Source organism: Purpureocillium lilacinum (genome assembly GCF_023168085.1).
Source record: "Purpureocillium lilacinum CBS 284.36 DNA, scaffold_3, whole genome shotgun sequence".
Taxonomy (NCBI): Eukaryota; Fungi; Ascomycota; class Sordariomycetes; order Hypocreales; family Ophiocordycipitaceae; genus Purpureocillium; species Purpureocillium lilacinum.
In genome coordinates this window covers 804687-821965 of record NW_027072113.1, presented here as the reverse complement: position 1 = coordinate 821965, position 17279 = coordinate 804687, and the positions used below count along the sequence as shown (strand labels likewise).

Here is a 17279-nt window from a genome sequence, read left to right as displayed (position 1 = left end):
AGAAACAGCGCAGGGCGATTACCACCAAAAGCCAAAGACGCTACAGCTGCGGCTGGGCACGTTAAATTTAACTGCGGACGTGGGATCAGTATACTCGAGAACCTGGAAGGGTGTGCAGGTGGCCGCGCATGGTTTTACTGCAAACAATGGGGTGCCACTGGGCGTCACGCAACCTCAAAGCCGAGCGGCGCATTATTTTCTTTTTGGGTCACATACAGCATTGTGATTGTGGCTGGCAGTGCGCGTGTCAGCCGCAGTGCCGAAGACGGGTCCGTGTCGGCCATCCCTTTGTCGCATTACCATAAGTACAGGCACAGCCATGCAACGGCGAATCGCTCAACGGTGCAACTACAGACGTCTGTTTACCTTTCATCAGTGGCCTCAGCAGTCTATGTTGGTCAATGCCCATAAATTGAATTGACCATTGCCAGGAAGCCGAAGTGGGACGTCGGTCAGTGTCTGCTTCGACCGAGCAGACTGCAGAGGGTTTAGACACCAGAGGCTTAAACTATTGATGCGGGATGCCGTGTAGCTCTTTCGCTGCGACGCCAGTGGTACCAACCTACCGCCACTGAGGGCTGCGAAGAGTGTGACAGGCGTTTTCGTAAATCAGACAACGAAGCGATTCCGGCGTCTCTTCGACAGCAGCTCATGTCAGGTAATTACCAGAAGGCAATACCAACACCTTACTAATATAAAAGGCCACTGATTCGGATGTGCCCCAGGAGACTAGTTAAAGTATATCTCGGCATTTGCCCTTCATCTACCCCACGCGTTGCTCCTGGTGGAGAGGTCCATGCTACGGTTTATTATGTCTTACTGGTGTCTCATTGTGACTTCTACTCTTCAATCGGGACGAGGTCCCTGGCCGACGGCTGCGTACAAGACTCTGCAATATTTTGACTTGCCATGATGGGGACGGTTGACGACATGCCGATCGATGAGCGTTCATGCCAACCGAGTGATCCTGGCTCACAGGATGGCTGGTGCATATCTGTGACTTGCAGCTCATTGGACAAACCCCGCCGGAGCTAGCACCGGCAGAGCCAGGGCATGGATGTGCAGAAGTTACCTGCTGTTGGTATCTCGGCCCGGATTGGATGCTGTGGCGGAACGAAAACCTGCCGATGCTAGACTTGAAACTTGAAAAAGCAAGGCATCCGTGGCGTTGGGTGAAGGTGTCAATTGCGGGATGCAGTGGGCCGCGAAGACCATTTGGCTCATGCCTTTCATGCACCGCTCTTGTCGGCTGCGGACTCTCACGGCGCACCAATCGAGTGACGCGTCTACCCCAATACTACCTTCTCTACGTGATTGAAACTGGTCCAGATGACCAGTCTCTAACATAGGCTGCCGCCAAACGAAACAATCTGAGTAACATTCTTCTCGTCTCCTCTTCTCCACGATGTGGCAGAAACCGACAAAGGAACAACTGGAACTGGTGGCCCTAGCCGCTGTCTTTGCGCCATCTGGCACACCTTGGGATGCGGAAGTGGATTGCCTCGAGCAAGTGGAAAACATTGTTTTGCGTGCCGAGAGAATCGCTCAGTACGGGCCCAGTCGCGAACTTGCCACGCTGGATACACTTCACACGCGGCTTACATCCCTTGTCAACAACTCCATGAGGTTTCGGCAGAAGCAGCTACGCCTTGAGTGTGTCGGCACCGACGTAGAAAAGCATAGAATGCGGCAATCGCTTACAAACCTCCTTCACGTTAATACGTAGTGCGCCGAGGTACCGTGCTTTCATTTCGATAATACATTTCAGGAAGGCGATCTGATGCTCGCGGGTGTGTGGACAGCTGCAATCTTGTGTCGAGACCCGTGCTACAGCCTCCCCAGCCTGCAGAAGCACCCGATTTATGCCATCCTGTCCACTCTTGTGGATGCCGTTCACAGTTGGGGTCAGCAGTTCTGGTCACAGCTACAAGCTCATCCACCATCTTCCGGGCAATACAGGACCGGGGCGAGTTCTTGAGCGTTTGGAGAGATGACGCTATTTCCAGAATCACCCAGGTCTGCACGCTCATCTTCTACGACATTATCGCAACCAGAGTGGCGCATGAATCATTATCAATCATTATCACTTAGACAATGAGAGGAAATGATTGATTAATAAGCGATGTAGCAATGATAATGATCATTGTAGGACTGAGAATGAAATGATAATGATTTAATGATTGAAGATCCTCAATGACCAGGTCGTGCCGCAGATGGGCGCCTGTTGTATTACCTCTCGTTGAGCTCTGCTGCCACGAGGTCCTTCAGCAGTCCATCGTAATCATCCTATAGTCCTGCCCGTAGCCATGATCGTACGGTTTGTGTGATAGCGATTGTTTCGGCTTGTAGTCGACAGCGTTTCGCCGAGACCATATTGCCACACGAGGAAAAGACCCTCTCGCATTCAGCGCCCATGGGCGGCACGGAGAGTATCCATGGCCATACGCGTAAGGCGAGGATAGTCAAATCTTTTGTTGAACCAATATAAGAATGATTGCAACCCTTCTCAACAGGATCGGCAAGTTGGAGCCACCGATCAAGCTCATCACTCTTGCTATGCCTGGAAATTTACATCGCTGTCGATTTGAAGCTGTCCACGTACGAGGAGACGGTATCCACTGCCTCTTCTGCCTCCTTGGCTCGCTTTCCTCGCCGTACATCGTCGAATGGGTTCCGTTCGAACTGAATAGGCAGCACTTTGTATTCCTGCCAGATGGCACTGAAGAGCTGTTGTGCTTTCTCAATCCATTCTGGTCTCTCGCGATACACTCGGCGGAGGAAGTCCCAACGAATCGCCGAGTGCAGAACGGTTGCGGCGTAATAGGCGGGAGACTGGTCCGCGAGCGGGAGATATTCCGGTTTGAAGACTTAACACCAAAATTGCGAAGTCACCGGACATAGTAACACTGACGGCTAGATCCACCAGCTACTTTCCCCCGTCGTTTAATACGAGCAAGGCTCGGGCATCTGCTAGCCAGCTACATCCTCGCGCATCTTCGGATCCGACCCTCACGGCCCTCACGCAACTCGCTAGCCTACGTTTGGGCGCATCACGCGCTCTAGTCTCCCTCTTTGACAGCAGTAGTCAATACTTCATCGCAGAAGCTATACCAACCTCTTCACTGCTGCCCGCCGAGGTTTTGGAGCAGCAGCAACACCTTTGGTTATGTGGCACTGCAGAGTCTAGACCGTTCGGAATTTGCGAGCATGTTATATGTCCTTCGCCAAAACACGTCGCGGAGCGAACAGGGCCTGCCTGCGTCAGCGGTGACGTCTTGCTACCAGTATCCGTCTTCAATAACCTATTGAATGAAAGTCATTTGGCAGACCAACCTTTTGTTCAGCGCTACTGGCCACACTGTCGGTTTTACGCCGGCATTCCCCTGCGCACTCGTCGCGGAATCGATATTGGTGTCTTATGCGTTATGGATGCCAAGCCTCGCCAAGGTCTAGACGATGCAGCAATGCGCTTCCTGCGGGAACTTTCTGGCACCGTCATGGGACATCTAGATGCCAGTCGAATCGGTCACGAGCAGCGTCGCACGGAACGCATGGTCCGCGGATTGGACAGCTTCATCGAGGGGGCGATGTCCATGATCAGCTGGCATGAGAGACCCAAGCTTTACTCGTTCAAGTCGTAACACGGGAATCGTCCAAGCGGTATCGCGCCTTTAAGCCGCATGCGGGAATCGGACCGGCACTCCGACCAGAACTGCGCGATGGATAATCGAAGAAAACGGGTACAGTTCCCCAGTGGCCATCTTGTGGACTACGTACTGCCGGGTCGGAGGTGCGGGAATAGCACCCCATGGCGGCAAAAGGTGAACTTCCGTGACCTCATCCACACCCCCCGAAACTCATCCCCGCAGTCAAAGTCGGCCCTGTGTCGCATATAGAGCAAGCTTCATATTGCATATCTGCACTGAGAATATTTGCCCGCGGAAGCCGATGCTATAATCCGTGTGTTAAGGTCGAGCGCCTGCACGCGTTGTGCTTTGACTTCGGTTGAGGTCAAAGCTCAAACACTGGTTGCATATATTTGCACACCAGCTTCAATTACAGGGACTTTGCACCACAAAGCAAATATTTCCTTTGTGTATAAAGAGCAGCGCACTGTCGTGCGCTTGCAGATAGCTCTTCAAGATAATTCTCATCAATTAACACGATGCCAACTGTGATCCCTGTGGAGCCAATTGTCTGACAGAGCGCTTATAGCCTTTTTGACAAGGTCACCGTCTTGTAAGAGGATCGTCAGATCTACTTCGGGCCAACTGCAAGGGCCAAGCAGTTCTTTGTCGACATGGGCTTCGAATACCCCATAAGTCAAACGGATCCGGACTTCCTTACGTCCTTGACCTCTCCTCTAGAACTCCTCATTCGTCCCGGTTTCGAGAATCACGTTCCTCGCACCCCGGACGAATTTGCTGCTCGTTGGAAGGAAAGCCGCGAGTATCAGCTGCTCCAAAATGAGATCGAGTCTTACAAGGTCTCTCATCCGTTCGATGGTGCCGACGCGCAGGCCTTCCGTGACCACAAGCGCGCCGCTCAAGCCAGGGATCAGCGAGCCAAATCCGCCTTCATCTTGTCTTATGGCCAGCGAATCATGTTCTGTCTTTGGCGTGAGGTTGTCGCACGACCCAACCCTGCTGTGCTTGACACAGTTTCAGTCAATGATGGAACAGAAGACAATCATCCACTTTCCCGTTACTCGTGGGATGTTGGGAAACGCCAGGTACAAAACTGTTGCCAGCGAACCCAGGGACGGCAGCATGCCTCTACTTCTAGATATGGAATGGACACGCTGGGCAGCGATAATACCCCGTGTCGCTCGCCCGCTGGCAATCACATCAACCAACAGATCCAAGACGCCATCGGTCGTCTCGTGTCCCAAATCTTTACCACCACTGCCACAAATCAGGAGCTGGTCCACCATTGGGAGGACGTCCTCGAATGGTACAAGAACCCACAAGTGACCAACGACTCTGACGCGACATATCCGCTGGACACTGTACAGGCCATGTGGCAGACAGAACTGCCCACAGTGGGAGACGGGGAAGCATTGCGCAAGATTAGCTCCCTTCATATACGAATCTCTGCGGCAGCCGCTGCCCTTCAACACGGAAATTGAGCGAGCTACGTCAGGGCTCTGACTGCGCACGGCGGTCAGCCAGCTACGAGCATCTTGTGCACTAGGCACCGAGCTCCATTCTGGACAGCGACGAAGGGACTTAGTCCGCTAGACTGGCTGTATAAGTTCTCCGAAACAGCACAGCAATCCTGTACTTGGCGACGTCGGTAAGATATATGCCCGGGCAAAATCAGGAAGCTATTCACGGAAACGAAGCACGGGCAGATAGGACAGAGCCTCTACTTTACAACTGATCAGGGCAATCTCGCCGGAAGCCGGCCATGCGCTCGAGGGGCACACGGTTGCACGACTTGATACGGCAACATCCAGTTTCTGCAGCGCTGCTCTCAATTCAATCAAGTCAATTCTGGGGGGTCTCGATTGGATGATTGACACATCGCTCGGCCTCGGCTTGATTGACTTGGCTGGATTGATTCAACTTGAGAGTGCATCCTAGCTAAGGTACGTTCATGGTCCATCCTACACTACTCCTCGCCAATTGCTCCGCGATTGTTGAAGTAGAGTCCACCCAACGTGACTGCATCCCGTCGAACCCAGTTCTTGAGACATTGAACTTTCTCTAGCGTTGATGGCTCCATTGAGAGCCGCTGACTTGTCAAAGTAAGCTTGGCAAGACTGAAGGCTCTCTCGCAATCGGCGGCCATCGCCGGAATAGCGAAGACATCCAGAGCCAGTTGACTCAGCGTTGGGAATGACAATCTGCGGTCCATCCACCATTGAATAGGGTCGTCTATTGGCACAGGCAGCTCAAGGCGAAAATATCGCTCGAGCTCCGTGCTCTCGTCTGCAAGTCGTTCCGTCCTGCTATTGAGCCACTGCTCATATGCGGACTCCTCCCGCCTCGGGCCGGCAGAATAGTTGGTGCGGCGTGGGATCGCTGGATAATTCAGTGACCCCTCTGCGCCAGGTTCTGCGCTGTTGTTGCGGTACCAGGCCGTCCAAAACCTCTCCAGACCATCCTTCGCATCACGAAGCCAGCCCTGCTGCTCGTCGCTGCTCCAGCGATCTTCGAGCCAGCGGATGCTGCGTCCTGGATGAAGAATTACCGCAGCGGCAAACAACGGCGAACTGCCCAGCTTGGTATAATACTCATTTAGCTTCTGCCAAGCGTTGGTTATGGAAAGACGAATGTAACATTTCGAGTCCTCGCGGAGCGAGGCAAGTCGGTCGGCTCGGCCTGACATGAAGTCGGCTCTTGTATGGAGTGGAAGGTGGTCCATCGATGGTTCCTCCGCACCCTTCATCGGGGCAGGCTGTGTTGCTTGAGGCCCTTTCCGCCGGCTTGACCTATCGTAGAGTTGAAGAGCCCGGTATTGCTCGACCGCCCCGCCAGCCGGATCATCAAAGTAGGCTTTCCAGTCCTCCAGTTGATCAAGAAGATACTCCATTCCGGTCATTATCTCCCAGACGTTTCCATGGCTTCCTCTCTGGCCCCAGCCTTGACATCTCATCGTTTGGAAGTAAAGTGGGGCAAGGATCTCCTTGAGCTCAACGAGAAGACGCCAGTCTTCGGGATGCAGAACGTCTTCAGCGGGCAGCCGCTTTGATGCGTCTTCCTCCATCTGGTTCTCTATCAAGAAGGTCTGGAGATGTCCCTGCTTCCTGAGCGCTCTTTCGATCATTAGGTATGTAGAGTTCCACCGAGTCTCATTGCTAAGGATCAGCTGCAACTCTCTGCTCGATTCTTGGTGGATCAGCCAGGCGTCCTGATCATCGGCTTCACTAGCCAGTGTCTGGAATCGCTCGCTTCGTTGAGGCGACGCTCGAATGAACTTGATGATGTTGCGCAGCCTGCCGACGGGGCCACGATGTCTCCAGTGTCGCAGGTCGTCTTCAATGAGGTCGGCGTCGAGTAGACGCTGACTTTCTTGCTCAAAAGTCTCGCCGTCTTCGCCATATAGGAAAGCTCTGCCGACAAGGTTGAGTATGTGGCCGTAACATCTCATGCGCCGCTCCACACGGTCGCCCTGCGTCAAAGCAGGTTCAATGGCGCGGAAGAAGTGATCCGCACAGGTATCGTTGTTCGTCGCATTATCAGAAACCAAAGTTCCGATCATGTCTTCGATCTGCCAATCTTCCACGACCCTCCGAAGGGTGTGTGCGATGTTCTCACCAGCATGAGGCCCAGGCTGGCGAGTAAGCGCCAGCAGCCGTTGCTGTTGACGCCCTTCCTTGTCGAGAAAGTGTCCTGACACAGCGACAATTGCATATCGATTCGGGGACGTCCAAAGGTCAAAGGCAACATGTATTTTCGTTATGGCTTCGCGCAATGACTGTTGCACGAGGCACTTTTTGCTGTCAAACACCACCTCGAGCTGCCTTCGCTGGCTGCTCCGGGACCATGGAATTTGTGAAAACAGGTCTTGATCAAACTGCTGCAAGAGTTCTCGGAGATAACGGTCGTCGAAGACGCCGAAAGGTTGGTCCGTATTAACGATGAAGCCACAGGCGAGCTCCTGCACCTTCGTCGATTGTGTCTTCGGTATTGGGGAGGTCCTCGGTCGCTTGCGAGGCCGAGCATCCTCACAATCGGAGCTGGTCAATGGCCCATCGGGGGGGAATATTCGGTGCCTGTTTTGGAGATGGCTCATAGCACCAGAGGTTGCGTTCGTGCTGTAGTTTGCGTCGCTCGTCGCAGATGCTGCAAACCCACAGCCTTTCGGCTGAGCCATGGTCAGCACGTTGCATCACATAATGATGATCAGGTCCAATACCAGACGCATTGCCTCTCTTGATTTCCCTCACGAAGACTCCATGATCTTTTATCCAAGTCTTTGGCGCCCGCGAACCCTTCTTCCAGAGAAGCTCATCTTGGACGAATCGTCGACCCCGCCAGGTCGCAATGGGCAGGCCGTCGAAGCTGTCGGATGTCGATGAATCACTGGACGCATTGAATTGAGCGGCCAGGCTAGCTGTACGACGAGATCCAAAAATCGTCAACGCCATCGGAAAGCCGAAAGAATGTACTCGGAGGCGTGGATCGTGACGACGCGTTCCCACGTAGGTGGAAGGATCACGAGTAGCGGTGAGCGTAACACGCGTCGGGCGCAACAATCCCTTCCCAGCTTACGCGATGGAGCTACCCTACAGCATGAAAGGGAGAACAGGGCTAATCTAAATATGGCAGTATTTGTCTTCCTTACTTCCTATTTGAGTTAAATCCCTGATTCTGATTGGCTACTATGTATATTACATAATCAAGGATTTATGTCAATCGGATTCAATCGAAGGGGTTTGGAAGATTGATTGATTGACTGGGAGACGTGAGCTCGGCTTGATTGAAACTTGACTTCCTTGATTGGTATGGATTGATTGGTGGGTAGCGCTGAGTTTCTGGCATGCAGCTACGGCACCGCAAGACACTCAGGACGTCATGGTGAATTGAACTCGCCGCTGGCCTTCCCGCCTGAAAGTCCTAGTCTGCCCTTGGATGGTCCGTCATAGTTGGACAAATGATACAAGTTCCGTCTCCTTCGTCATGCCGCGCATTGTACCGGCGAGATGCTCCTGCAATGGCCTCCATATTCTTTACAGCGTGGCGCGCCGCGCCTTTGACAATGTTGTCATGCTGGTCTGTCACAAATTCACTCAGTCGTCCCGCCCAAAATGACCAACGCTCCGTAGGGTGGTCAAAGTGCCAAGCCTCCACTGGGACATCCCTCTCGTCCCAAACCCCGAGCTTGTCTTTGGCAATCTCGTCATACAGCTTGCGTCCGTTGTGCTTAATCCAGCAGGCGACAGCCGGGATATGGAAGTCCGCTTGAAGCAGCAACTCCGCTGTGTTATCCCCGGATGCTATAGTATTGTCATTGCGACTTGCCACCCTTTCCAGTGTCTTGATCAGGTACCAGAACGCACGCCTCCACTCGAACAGCCCCGCTGCGACCAACTGTGCCTCAGCATCTTGCTGCTTAATGTATGCGTCCCTCGCACGATGCCTGGATTCCACACCATTACACCGTCTGACAATCTGTCCCGGTTCCATCCAGTATGCTTCGGACCAAATCATGGTCAGGTATGGAAGACAAGTCCATTGTCATCGGCTGTTCGTCATCATCGAGAGCCTCGCCTCGGTGGATTCGGTCATCTCTCCTCGCAATGGCAGCGAGGAGAAGAACGAGATCTGGCGTGCGACCTGATGGCCATTCGACAAGTGCATCTTTGAGTAGCCTCCATAGCTGCGTGAGCGGGACAATGTCGTCTGAAGAGGTTCCCCCAAAAGGAATGGACGTGCTTGTAATAGGGCCTGTGATAGCACGAGCTGCATCTTGTGGGCGGACTTGGCGGCCGTAATACGCCTTAAGTACCTCGACTTCCTTAAAGATAAAGTCTTGGAGGATGTCATTGCTGCTGCGATAACGTTTGAGTTGCTCATCGAACCACGCTTCCGGGATGTCTTGAGGTCCGCTGAGATGCAGTGAGCATTGATCTGTGCCACTCATTCTGAGCTGGGGTCAGCAGAGAAAGGAGTGGTCGTGGCGGTCATGAACGATGTACCGGCCACGTTTTGAGGGGCAATGCGCTTCCAATCACCAGGGTTAGGCAAAGGGCACTGCGGTAGTGGTGTCGGACTCACGTCTTGTACTTGTCGCGGGTATTCAGCTGATGCCAGTATATGGGAAGAGGGTGGTAGGGAATCAGGACAGCAGCACAGGTGAATTGGGGCGGAAGCGGACGAGGCGGTGATCCGGGACGAAAATGGCGAGGATGAGGGGCGCTGCGTCATTTTGGAAGCCCCCTGGCCGACATGCGCTAAATGTTGCCTGTCTTTGGAAACTCCAATGTACGCATTCTTCACATCAAATTCACAGGTAGAAGTTTAAATCGTTTTCTCCGGGCAGGGTGGATAGCCTCACAGTGGCTTAAGAGAAGTGATGCCTTAAATTTTACAGGAATATGAGGTTCTACAGGAAGCCCGCCGACTATGCCTGCATACGTATGGCAATGCCAGTCTGAGCCCACTGCCCTGTTGGGTACATGTTCGCTACTAAGGCCATCTTTGTCTGTCTAGTTTTCATTGTCTCTTTCGCGGTAGCAGCCGGTGTTCTTGCTTGTTGTCGTTACTTTGAGTGTAGGAAATCCGTCGCACCACATGCGTTGGCCACTGAGGATGCCCACCTAAGCTGCATTTGAGTCTCCGCGCGTTTGGGGCCTTGGTGTCAGGGGGGGTCTGCATGAGGCGAACGATCCAGGCAGTAGCTGGCTCCCCACCGGAGACAACTCAAGGGAATTGATACAGCGGCATGATGGTTTTGATACAGAGGCATGACTCTTACAGCGGCATGACTTTTACAACATCTGATTGGACCATTTCTTCCAGACCCATAGGTACCTCCCCGTGAAGGCGGTGGAGCCGGCTTGCTTAACACACCCAGACATCGTCTTTTCGTGACAGAAACCAGCATGCGCCGGGCTTGTCCAGAACATCCCGCGTGCAAGTATCAAAACAAAGGACATATTCCACAGAGATACAAAGATAAGGCCAATTCCATTACGCCTTCAAAGGAAGCTATCTACTTCTTTCCTGCCACTTCTATACAAGAAAGAATCTCGTCGCTCTCATGCGATTCCCGCCGACTCCTTCGCCTCAGCATGCTGGGTTGCATCTTTCCTCCTCTGGCTCTTTTCCCTGTAGTTTTGCCCGTCCCGAGCACACTCGGCTGGCTGCGAGTCGGGCGCTGGTTTGAGACGCTGGCCCGACTACTGGTCGCTTGGCTCGCCTCGAGCTCCATTCCAACCGGTTTCGACTTGGTCAAAGTCCGTGGTGGCCGCCTTCGCCCACACCGCGACGGGCCCTGGCTGGTCGGTTTGTTCTGCTGCCAACTGCCGGCTCCTATAGCTAGTCTTGATGGAACAACCTGTGTCGTATTTCTGGGCCTACCGCGGAGGGCAGTTGCAATCTTGGGGTCGAGAACCCGCCGGTATGGATCGTGCGAGGATGACTCGCGTAGCCGCCATCGGGGATGGACCTCCCACTTTGTGAACGGTTTGGCAGACTCTAGTTTCAGGTAAACCTTGTGGCAACAAGGTATGCCCAACTCTACCGAAACTGAGCAGTCGTCGTTGCAATCCCCGAGAGGCCTCGGGAACGGATCCTTGCCAGTCGGCATGGCCTTGCGAGCCAAGTGGTATTGGTTTTTGATCAGACCAAGGCCCTTTGATGATATTGCAGTCCGAAGTTCGCCTAGATACTCCGAGCTTGGGCCGATATAGTCGCGGGAGGTGAGCACCTCGTCCGCTGCGCAGGCATCCTTGAAGTCCCTCTCTTGGTCCTTCATCATGTCTTGCATTGCTTCGACCAGTCGATAGAGGTGACTCATGCCGTTCAAAAGGTAGCTCTTGACGTTGTTGTTGCTTGCCTCTGTGCCAGATGTGACGCGGATGCCAAAGTTGCGATACTTTCGGATGAAACAGCGTGCCCACTGAGCTCGTACAGGCATGTATGTCCTGTGGAGGTACTGCAGAATAGCCCTCTGGTCGTCGAACTCCCTGCAGAGATTTTTCCATGCCTTCTCGTGATCCTCCTCGGTCTCAGCAAACATAACAAGCTTCCACATCTCGAGCACCCCTCGATAGCTGTGAGGTATGGCCTCGGCTATCGGTGCGTTGACCAACCGTCGGTCTTTGGGGCTCAACTCAGCCTCTGGAAGTGGCCCAGTGTCTTCCCCGTCACTGCTGTCGGTACTACTGCTGCTGATATGCCTGTTGACCCACTTCTGCTTCGACTTGAGCAGGACGTTCGAATTGATATGGTGGATGCACAGCTGCTGTTGTGCATCAGGGAACTGATCATCCAGGGCGGCCTTCATTTGATCGTCGAAGTCAGTAATGATGACATCTGGTTGGCGGATAGCGTGCTGTTCTGAGAGTTGACGAATGCTCTCAGAGAGGAACTGAAAACTCTCCCGTCTCTCGTTGTAGATCAGACCGAAAGCAGCATTGAAGACGGAACCAAGACAGGTCTGCCCTGTTGCTTGGAATAATGGAAGCTTGAAGCGGTTGGTGTTGTATGTGTTGTCGAAGCTTATGACCTCGGGAAATCGCTTCCACATTTGAACACAGTAGGGGAAGGTCCAGACAAGTCCGAGCAGGCGATTCGGATCATTGTCCGCCCATTTGACGATGTAAGGGATCTCTCTGTCGTCGAAGAGCTTTATAAGTGCTCCAGTAGGCGTGTAGCCATTTAGCTTATCTCTGTTGATTAGAGATCTCGCGTTGTAGATGTCCCTCTGTGTGAAGACTGACTCGGGGTGCTGCTCCTCAACGACAGCCCGCACATCACGAGCCCGGATTCCAACCCGGCGGCTTGTCGACTCAACCGTAGCCCTGATAGGCGTAGTGAGCCTCCTGTGAGAGGGGTGGGCAGAGGGCCCTATACTGCGTTCGTGGTTGTGCTGACTGTGTTCAGGCTTGGAGTGCTGTCGCAAGAGCCACTTCCATCCTCTAACGCCTCTGCAACAATCATCCACTTACAACCACACTTCCGGGATTTGCGTTGACGGATTCCTGCGCCTTTGGTAGGCCCTGGTTCTCCGAATCGATCGCATTGGAATGAGTATCTGATCTTCCGTCCTTTATGTGAATAGGCATTCCGTCGAACAATTCCAAATCCGTGGGCTTTTGCAAAGGCATTCACCGTGTCGAAGAGCACTTCGGCGGATGGCGCTGGATCGCCTGGGATTGGTGGATTTGGGATAGGATCGGGGGTAGGCGACGAGGATTGCTGAGGTTGAGAATGTCTAGCCAGCTGTGGGGTCGATGATGCCTCGGGAGACTGAGTGGATAGCCTTGGTCGAGGGACTCGAGGCGGCGAGTACGGCGGCGGCGACTCGTATGCATCGGATGTAAGTGGTGACCAGCCCCATCTTTCTCGCCATTGGCGCACGCGTTCATATGACCGAGCAAGCTCCGTGGTCAGTATTTTGCCTTCGCCGATAACCTCACGTGCTAACGTCAAGGCTGACTTGAACTCGGCCCCCGTTGCGGACCGAGGGCTTGTAGCAGACTGCGGCGGAGAGTCGGACGCAAACGGATCTGTTTCAGGCCCAGGTATAGGGATTCTAACTCGCTGTGATCGCGGTAGTGCGGACAGGAAATCATTCGAAAGATATATCTCATGATCGAAACGGAGCTCCCACCATGGCTCATGGAGCCCCTGCGATCCGTGGGGGTGCGGCACGGTTGTGAACGAGCGCGGATAAGATGCAAAAAGATTTCCGATTGTATCTTCGTCACCTAGTCCGTAGTACTTGCCAATACTTGCGGCACTGACAGACGATTGTGGACTGTCCACGGTCATTGGCGGGCTGCAGTTGCTCTGGCGGGAGTGTCGCCGTCGTTTCAGAGGACGCGGCTCCTCCCTTGGACTAGGTGTTCGAGCTCGTTTTCTTGACTGGTGCCATGGAGTAGTACGAAGATGAGATTGACGCATTGATGGTAGTTATCACAAAGCTTCGGGTCGATGTCAAGCCTTCGGGGGGACCAGTCATGCGTGGAATCAGATGAGAGCTATTAGATGGTGTCGCATCGTTTCCAAGCGAGGGATGCTTGTGGAAATGGGTACAAACAAACGCGTCCATGGAATCTTGGTGCACTAACAAAAATGGGACTTAACCAATCAGATGTCGCAAAAGTCATGCCTGTCTAAGAGTCACGCCCGGGTAGTAAAATCGTCATGCCGCTGTATCAATTCCCCAACTCAGGATGATCAATTGCCAGTTGTGGGACGAAGAAGAAAAGTCAGATTGCCTTCTTTGGACGATTGCTGTCGATTATTTTGCTGTGGTGTTGAACCTAATCTTGCACAATGACGGGTTCCACTGAGGGGGACGTTGAGTCGGCGGGGCCGGCGGGGCTGGCGGGGCAAGCGGGGCGAGCGGGGTTCGCGACACCAAGACGATCATCTCGTCTGGCGATGCCGAGTGAGAAGGGGAGCTTGGGAGGGGATGAGGCGGCCCGAGACGCGGTGAGAGCAACGAACAAGCGTGTCAGGCGATCTTCATCTACCGGTTCCGAGCCGGGGTCGACATTCGTCGTCAGGAGCGAAACCGCGGACGAGGAAAGCGAAAGGTCATTGCTATCCAAGGTACTGGGAAAACTGCAAGATCTCGAAAATGGGTCAATTAACCAACAGCGATTGATCCACAAATTGGAACAAGAGGTAGTCGACACCAAGGAAGAGCTGCAGAAGGTCCGGCAACAGCTGCAGACCCTCCAGGCGTCTGTGAACCCAACGATAAACAGCCAAGCGCAAAGCGGTCCGCGGGCGTCTTACGCAGACGCCGTGCGAACACCGCCAACGAGCCAGCCTACGAGCCCCCGGTCGCTTTCTTCGATGCGCACCACCACGTCCTCATCCACCGACACTCTGCACTGTACGATTGACACGTCCAGGGTTGAGGAGCAAAACCAGGTCGAGGCGCAGGTAGGCAACATCCGACGAGCAATCGAAACAGAAGTCAAGGTGAGGGAAGGTCACGAGGCGTGGAGATGCGCAGCAGTGATCAAGGACCCCAGGAACACAAACCGGGTGAGGATAGTGTGTCGTGATGAAGCGGAATTGCGGCGGGTGAAGGAGGCGGCGGAAAAGGTCGTGGTGCCGGGGGCGCGTGTCCTGAGGGATCAACTCTACCCGGTCAAAGTCGACAGCGTCAATCGATCGGCGGTGCTGGACAGCGACGGGAATGTTCTGACGGGAGCTGCCGAAGCTCTCGGCAAGGAGAACAACGTCACGATTGCCAAGATTTCATGGCTCAGCAAGAGAGACTGCGGCAAGGCGTACGGGTCCATGGTGATTTACGTGACCAAGGGAAGCGATGCGAAACGACTGCTCGACGGCACGTATTTCGACCTGGCCGGCGAGTCTGCCTACACTAACGTGTTTGAGCCGCGAGTCGGACCGGTGCAGTGCTACAACTGCCAGGAGCTCGGCCACAAGGCCTTCTCGTGCAAGAAGCCAAGGGCTTGCGGAAAGTGTGCGCAGCCGGGGCACGGTCACGGGCAGTGCCGGGCCGTAGAACCCAAGTGCGTCCTGTGCAACGGACCCCACGAGTCGTCCAGTCCAAACTGCCGAGTACGCAACCCGCCGAAGAATGCATAGGGACCTGCGCATCTTCCAATTGAACGTGCGAAAGCGGGACACGGTGCAGCTCGGGGTGATGAACGATGCGGACTTGAGCGGCTATGCAGTCCTCTCGCTGACAGAGCCGTACGCGCGGCTGATTGACGGCGCGGTGGTGACGGCCCCAATGAGCCACAGCAACTGGACGAAGATGGTGCCGAGCGTCGCCAATCCGGTGGGATGGCCGATCCGGAGCATGCTCTGGGTGCGACGAGACTTGGAGTCAGAGCAAGTGGCGGTGTCGTCTCCCGATCTGACTGCGGCCGTCCTCCGTCTCCAGGGCAGGCAAGTCCTGGTGGTCTCGGTCTACGTGCAATGCAACGACGCGTCGGCCTTGCTGGCAGCGGTACGAGAGGTCAGTAACCTGATCTCACGCTTTCGCAGTGACACAGGCGAGCGAACGGATGTGGTGGTGGCGGGAGATTTCAACCGTCATGATGTGCTATGGGGAGGCGAAGGCACGATAACGAGACGACAAGGAGAAGGCCAGCCGATCATCGACCTCATGAATGATCATGGCCTCCAAAGCCTCCTGCCGCGCGGCACCAAGACGTGGCAGGGACCGAAGCCTGGGCTGGAAAGCACGATTGACCTGGTGCTGGTTACGGAGGAGCTGGCGGAGGAGAGGGTCAAATGCGCCATATACCCGACCGAGTATGGATCAGACCACCGGCCCATCCAGACGGTATTTGGCATTGACGCGCCCTGCCGGGATGTCGAGCCGCGGTTCCTGTTCAAGAACGCCCCCTGGAAGGCGATCCGCGACAGGATTTCGAGGGAGCTGAAGTTGGTGTGCTGGCCGGCCTGGGGTCTGCAAGGACAGACTGACCGGTTCATGCGCATTGTGAGCGAGGCAATACAAGATCTAACACCGCGAGCACGGCCAAGCCCATATGCGAAACGGTGGTGGACGGTGGACCTGACCCGGCTTCGGCAGATCTACACGTTCTGGAGGAACCAGGCCAGGGCCCGAAGAAGGGCGGGCTCGCCAGCGCAGGAGCTGGAGAAGCAAGCCAAGGAGGCGGCCAAGGAATACCATGACGCTGTGCGGAAGCAGAAGCGGCAGCATTGGGAAGAGTTCCTGGCCGAGGACGGCAACATCTGGAAAGCGTCCAAATACCTGGGGACGAGGGGATCCGCGAGCCTGGAGGAGAAGGTACCGCCTCTCAAGAAGGAGGACGGAACGACGACGATGGGCCGGCAGGATCAGGCAGAGGAGCTTCTCCGCACCTTCTTCCCGCCGCTGCCGACGCAAATCGAGGCCGAGCCCGAGGGGTCGCAACGACCACCGGTGGCGTGGCCGGAACTGACCATGGAAGAGGTGGAGAGGAAGGTGATGGCCGCGAAGCCGTGGAAGGCGCCCGGGGACGATGGCCTGCCGGCGATGGTGTGGAAAGAGCTGTGGCCGGTGGTCAAGGAACGCGTGCTGCACCTGTTCCGACTATCGCTCCGAAGCGGCGAGCTGCCTGAGCAGTGGAGGAGCGCGAGGATCATCCCGCTAAGGAAACCCGACAAGGATGACTACACGGCGGCGAGAGCCTGGCGACCAATCTCCTTGCTCTCAACGCTGGGCAAGGTGCTAGAGGCGGTGGTGGCGGAGCGAGTATCGTATGCGGTCGAGACGCATGGCTTGCTGCCGGCCAACCATTTCGGCGCGAGAAAGAGGCGCTCAGCGGAACAAGCGCTCCTCCTCCTGCAAGAGAACATTTACAGAGCGTGGAGGATGGGCAAGGTGCTCAGCCTGGTGAGCTTTGATGTCAAGGGAGCATACAACGGCGTGTTCAAGGAGAGGCTGCTGCAGAGGCTAGCGGCGAGAGGTCTGCCTGGGGAGCTGGTTCGGTGGGTAGACGCGTTCTGCTCCGAACGGACGGCCAGCATTGAGGTCAACGGGTACCGTTCCCCCCAGAAACCGCTTCCACAGGCGGGCTTGCCGCAGGGGTCTCCGCTGTCGCCAATCCTCTTCCTCTTCTTCAACGCGGATCTTGTGCAGACGAGCATCGGTACGACGGA

At 54.9% G+C, this 17279-nt stretch overlaps 2 protein-coding genes across 2 annotated transcripts; both read left to right on the top strand.

Annotated features, from left to right (window-relative positions):
* Nucleotides 1–4300: 4300 nt before the first annotated feature.
* PLICBS_004083 (ZEB2-regulated ABC transporter 1) lies at nucleotides 4301–4610 on the top strand (the record flags this gene model as incomplete). Its single annotated transcript, XM_065600388.1, has 1 exon — nucleotides 4301–4610. A coding segment is annotated over one exon (310 nt), but the record flags the coding sequence as incomplete, so codon positions are not given.
* Nucleotides 4611–4865: 255 nt separating this feature from the next.
* Nucleotides 4866–5128, top strand: PLICBS_004082 (uncharacterized protein; the record flags this gene model as incomplete). The annotated part of the gene is made up of 1 exon (XM_065600387.1): nucleotides 4866–5128. A coding segment is annotated over one exon (263 nt), but the record flags the coding sequence as incomplete, so codon positions are not given.
* Nucleotides 5129–17279: the final 12151 nt, after the last annotated feature.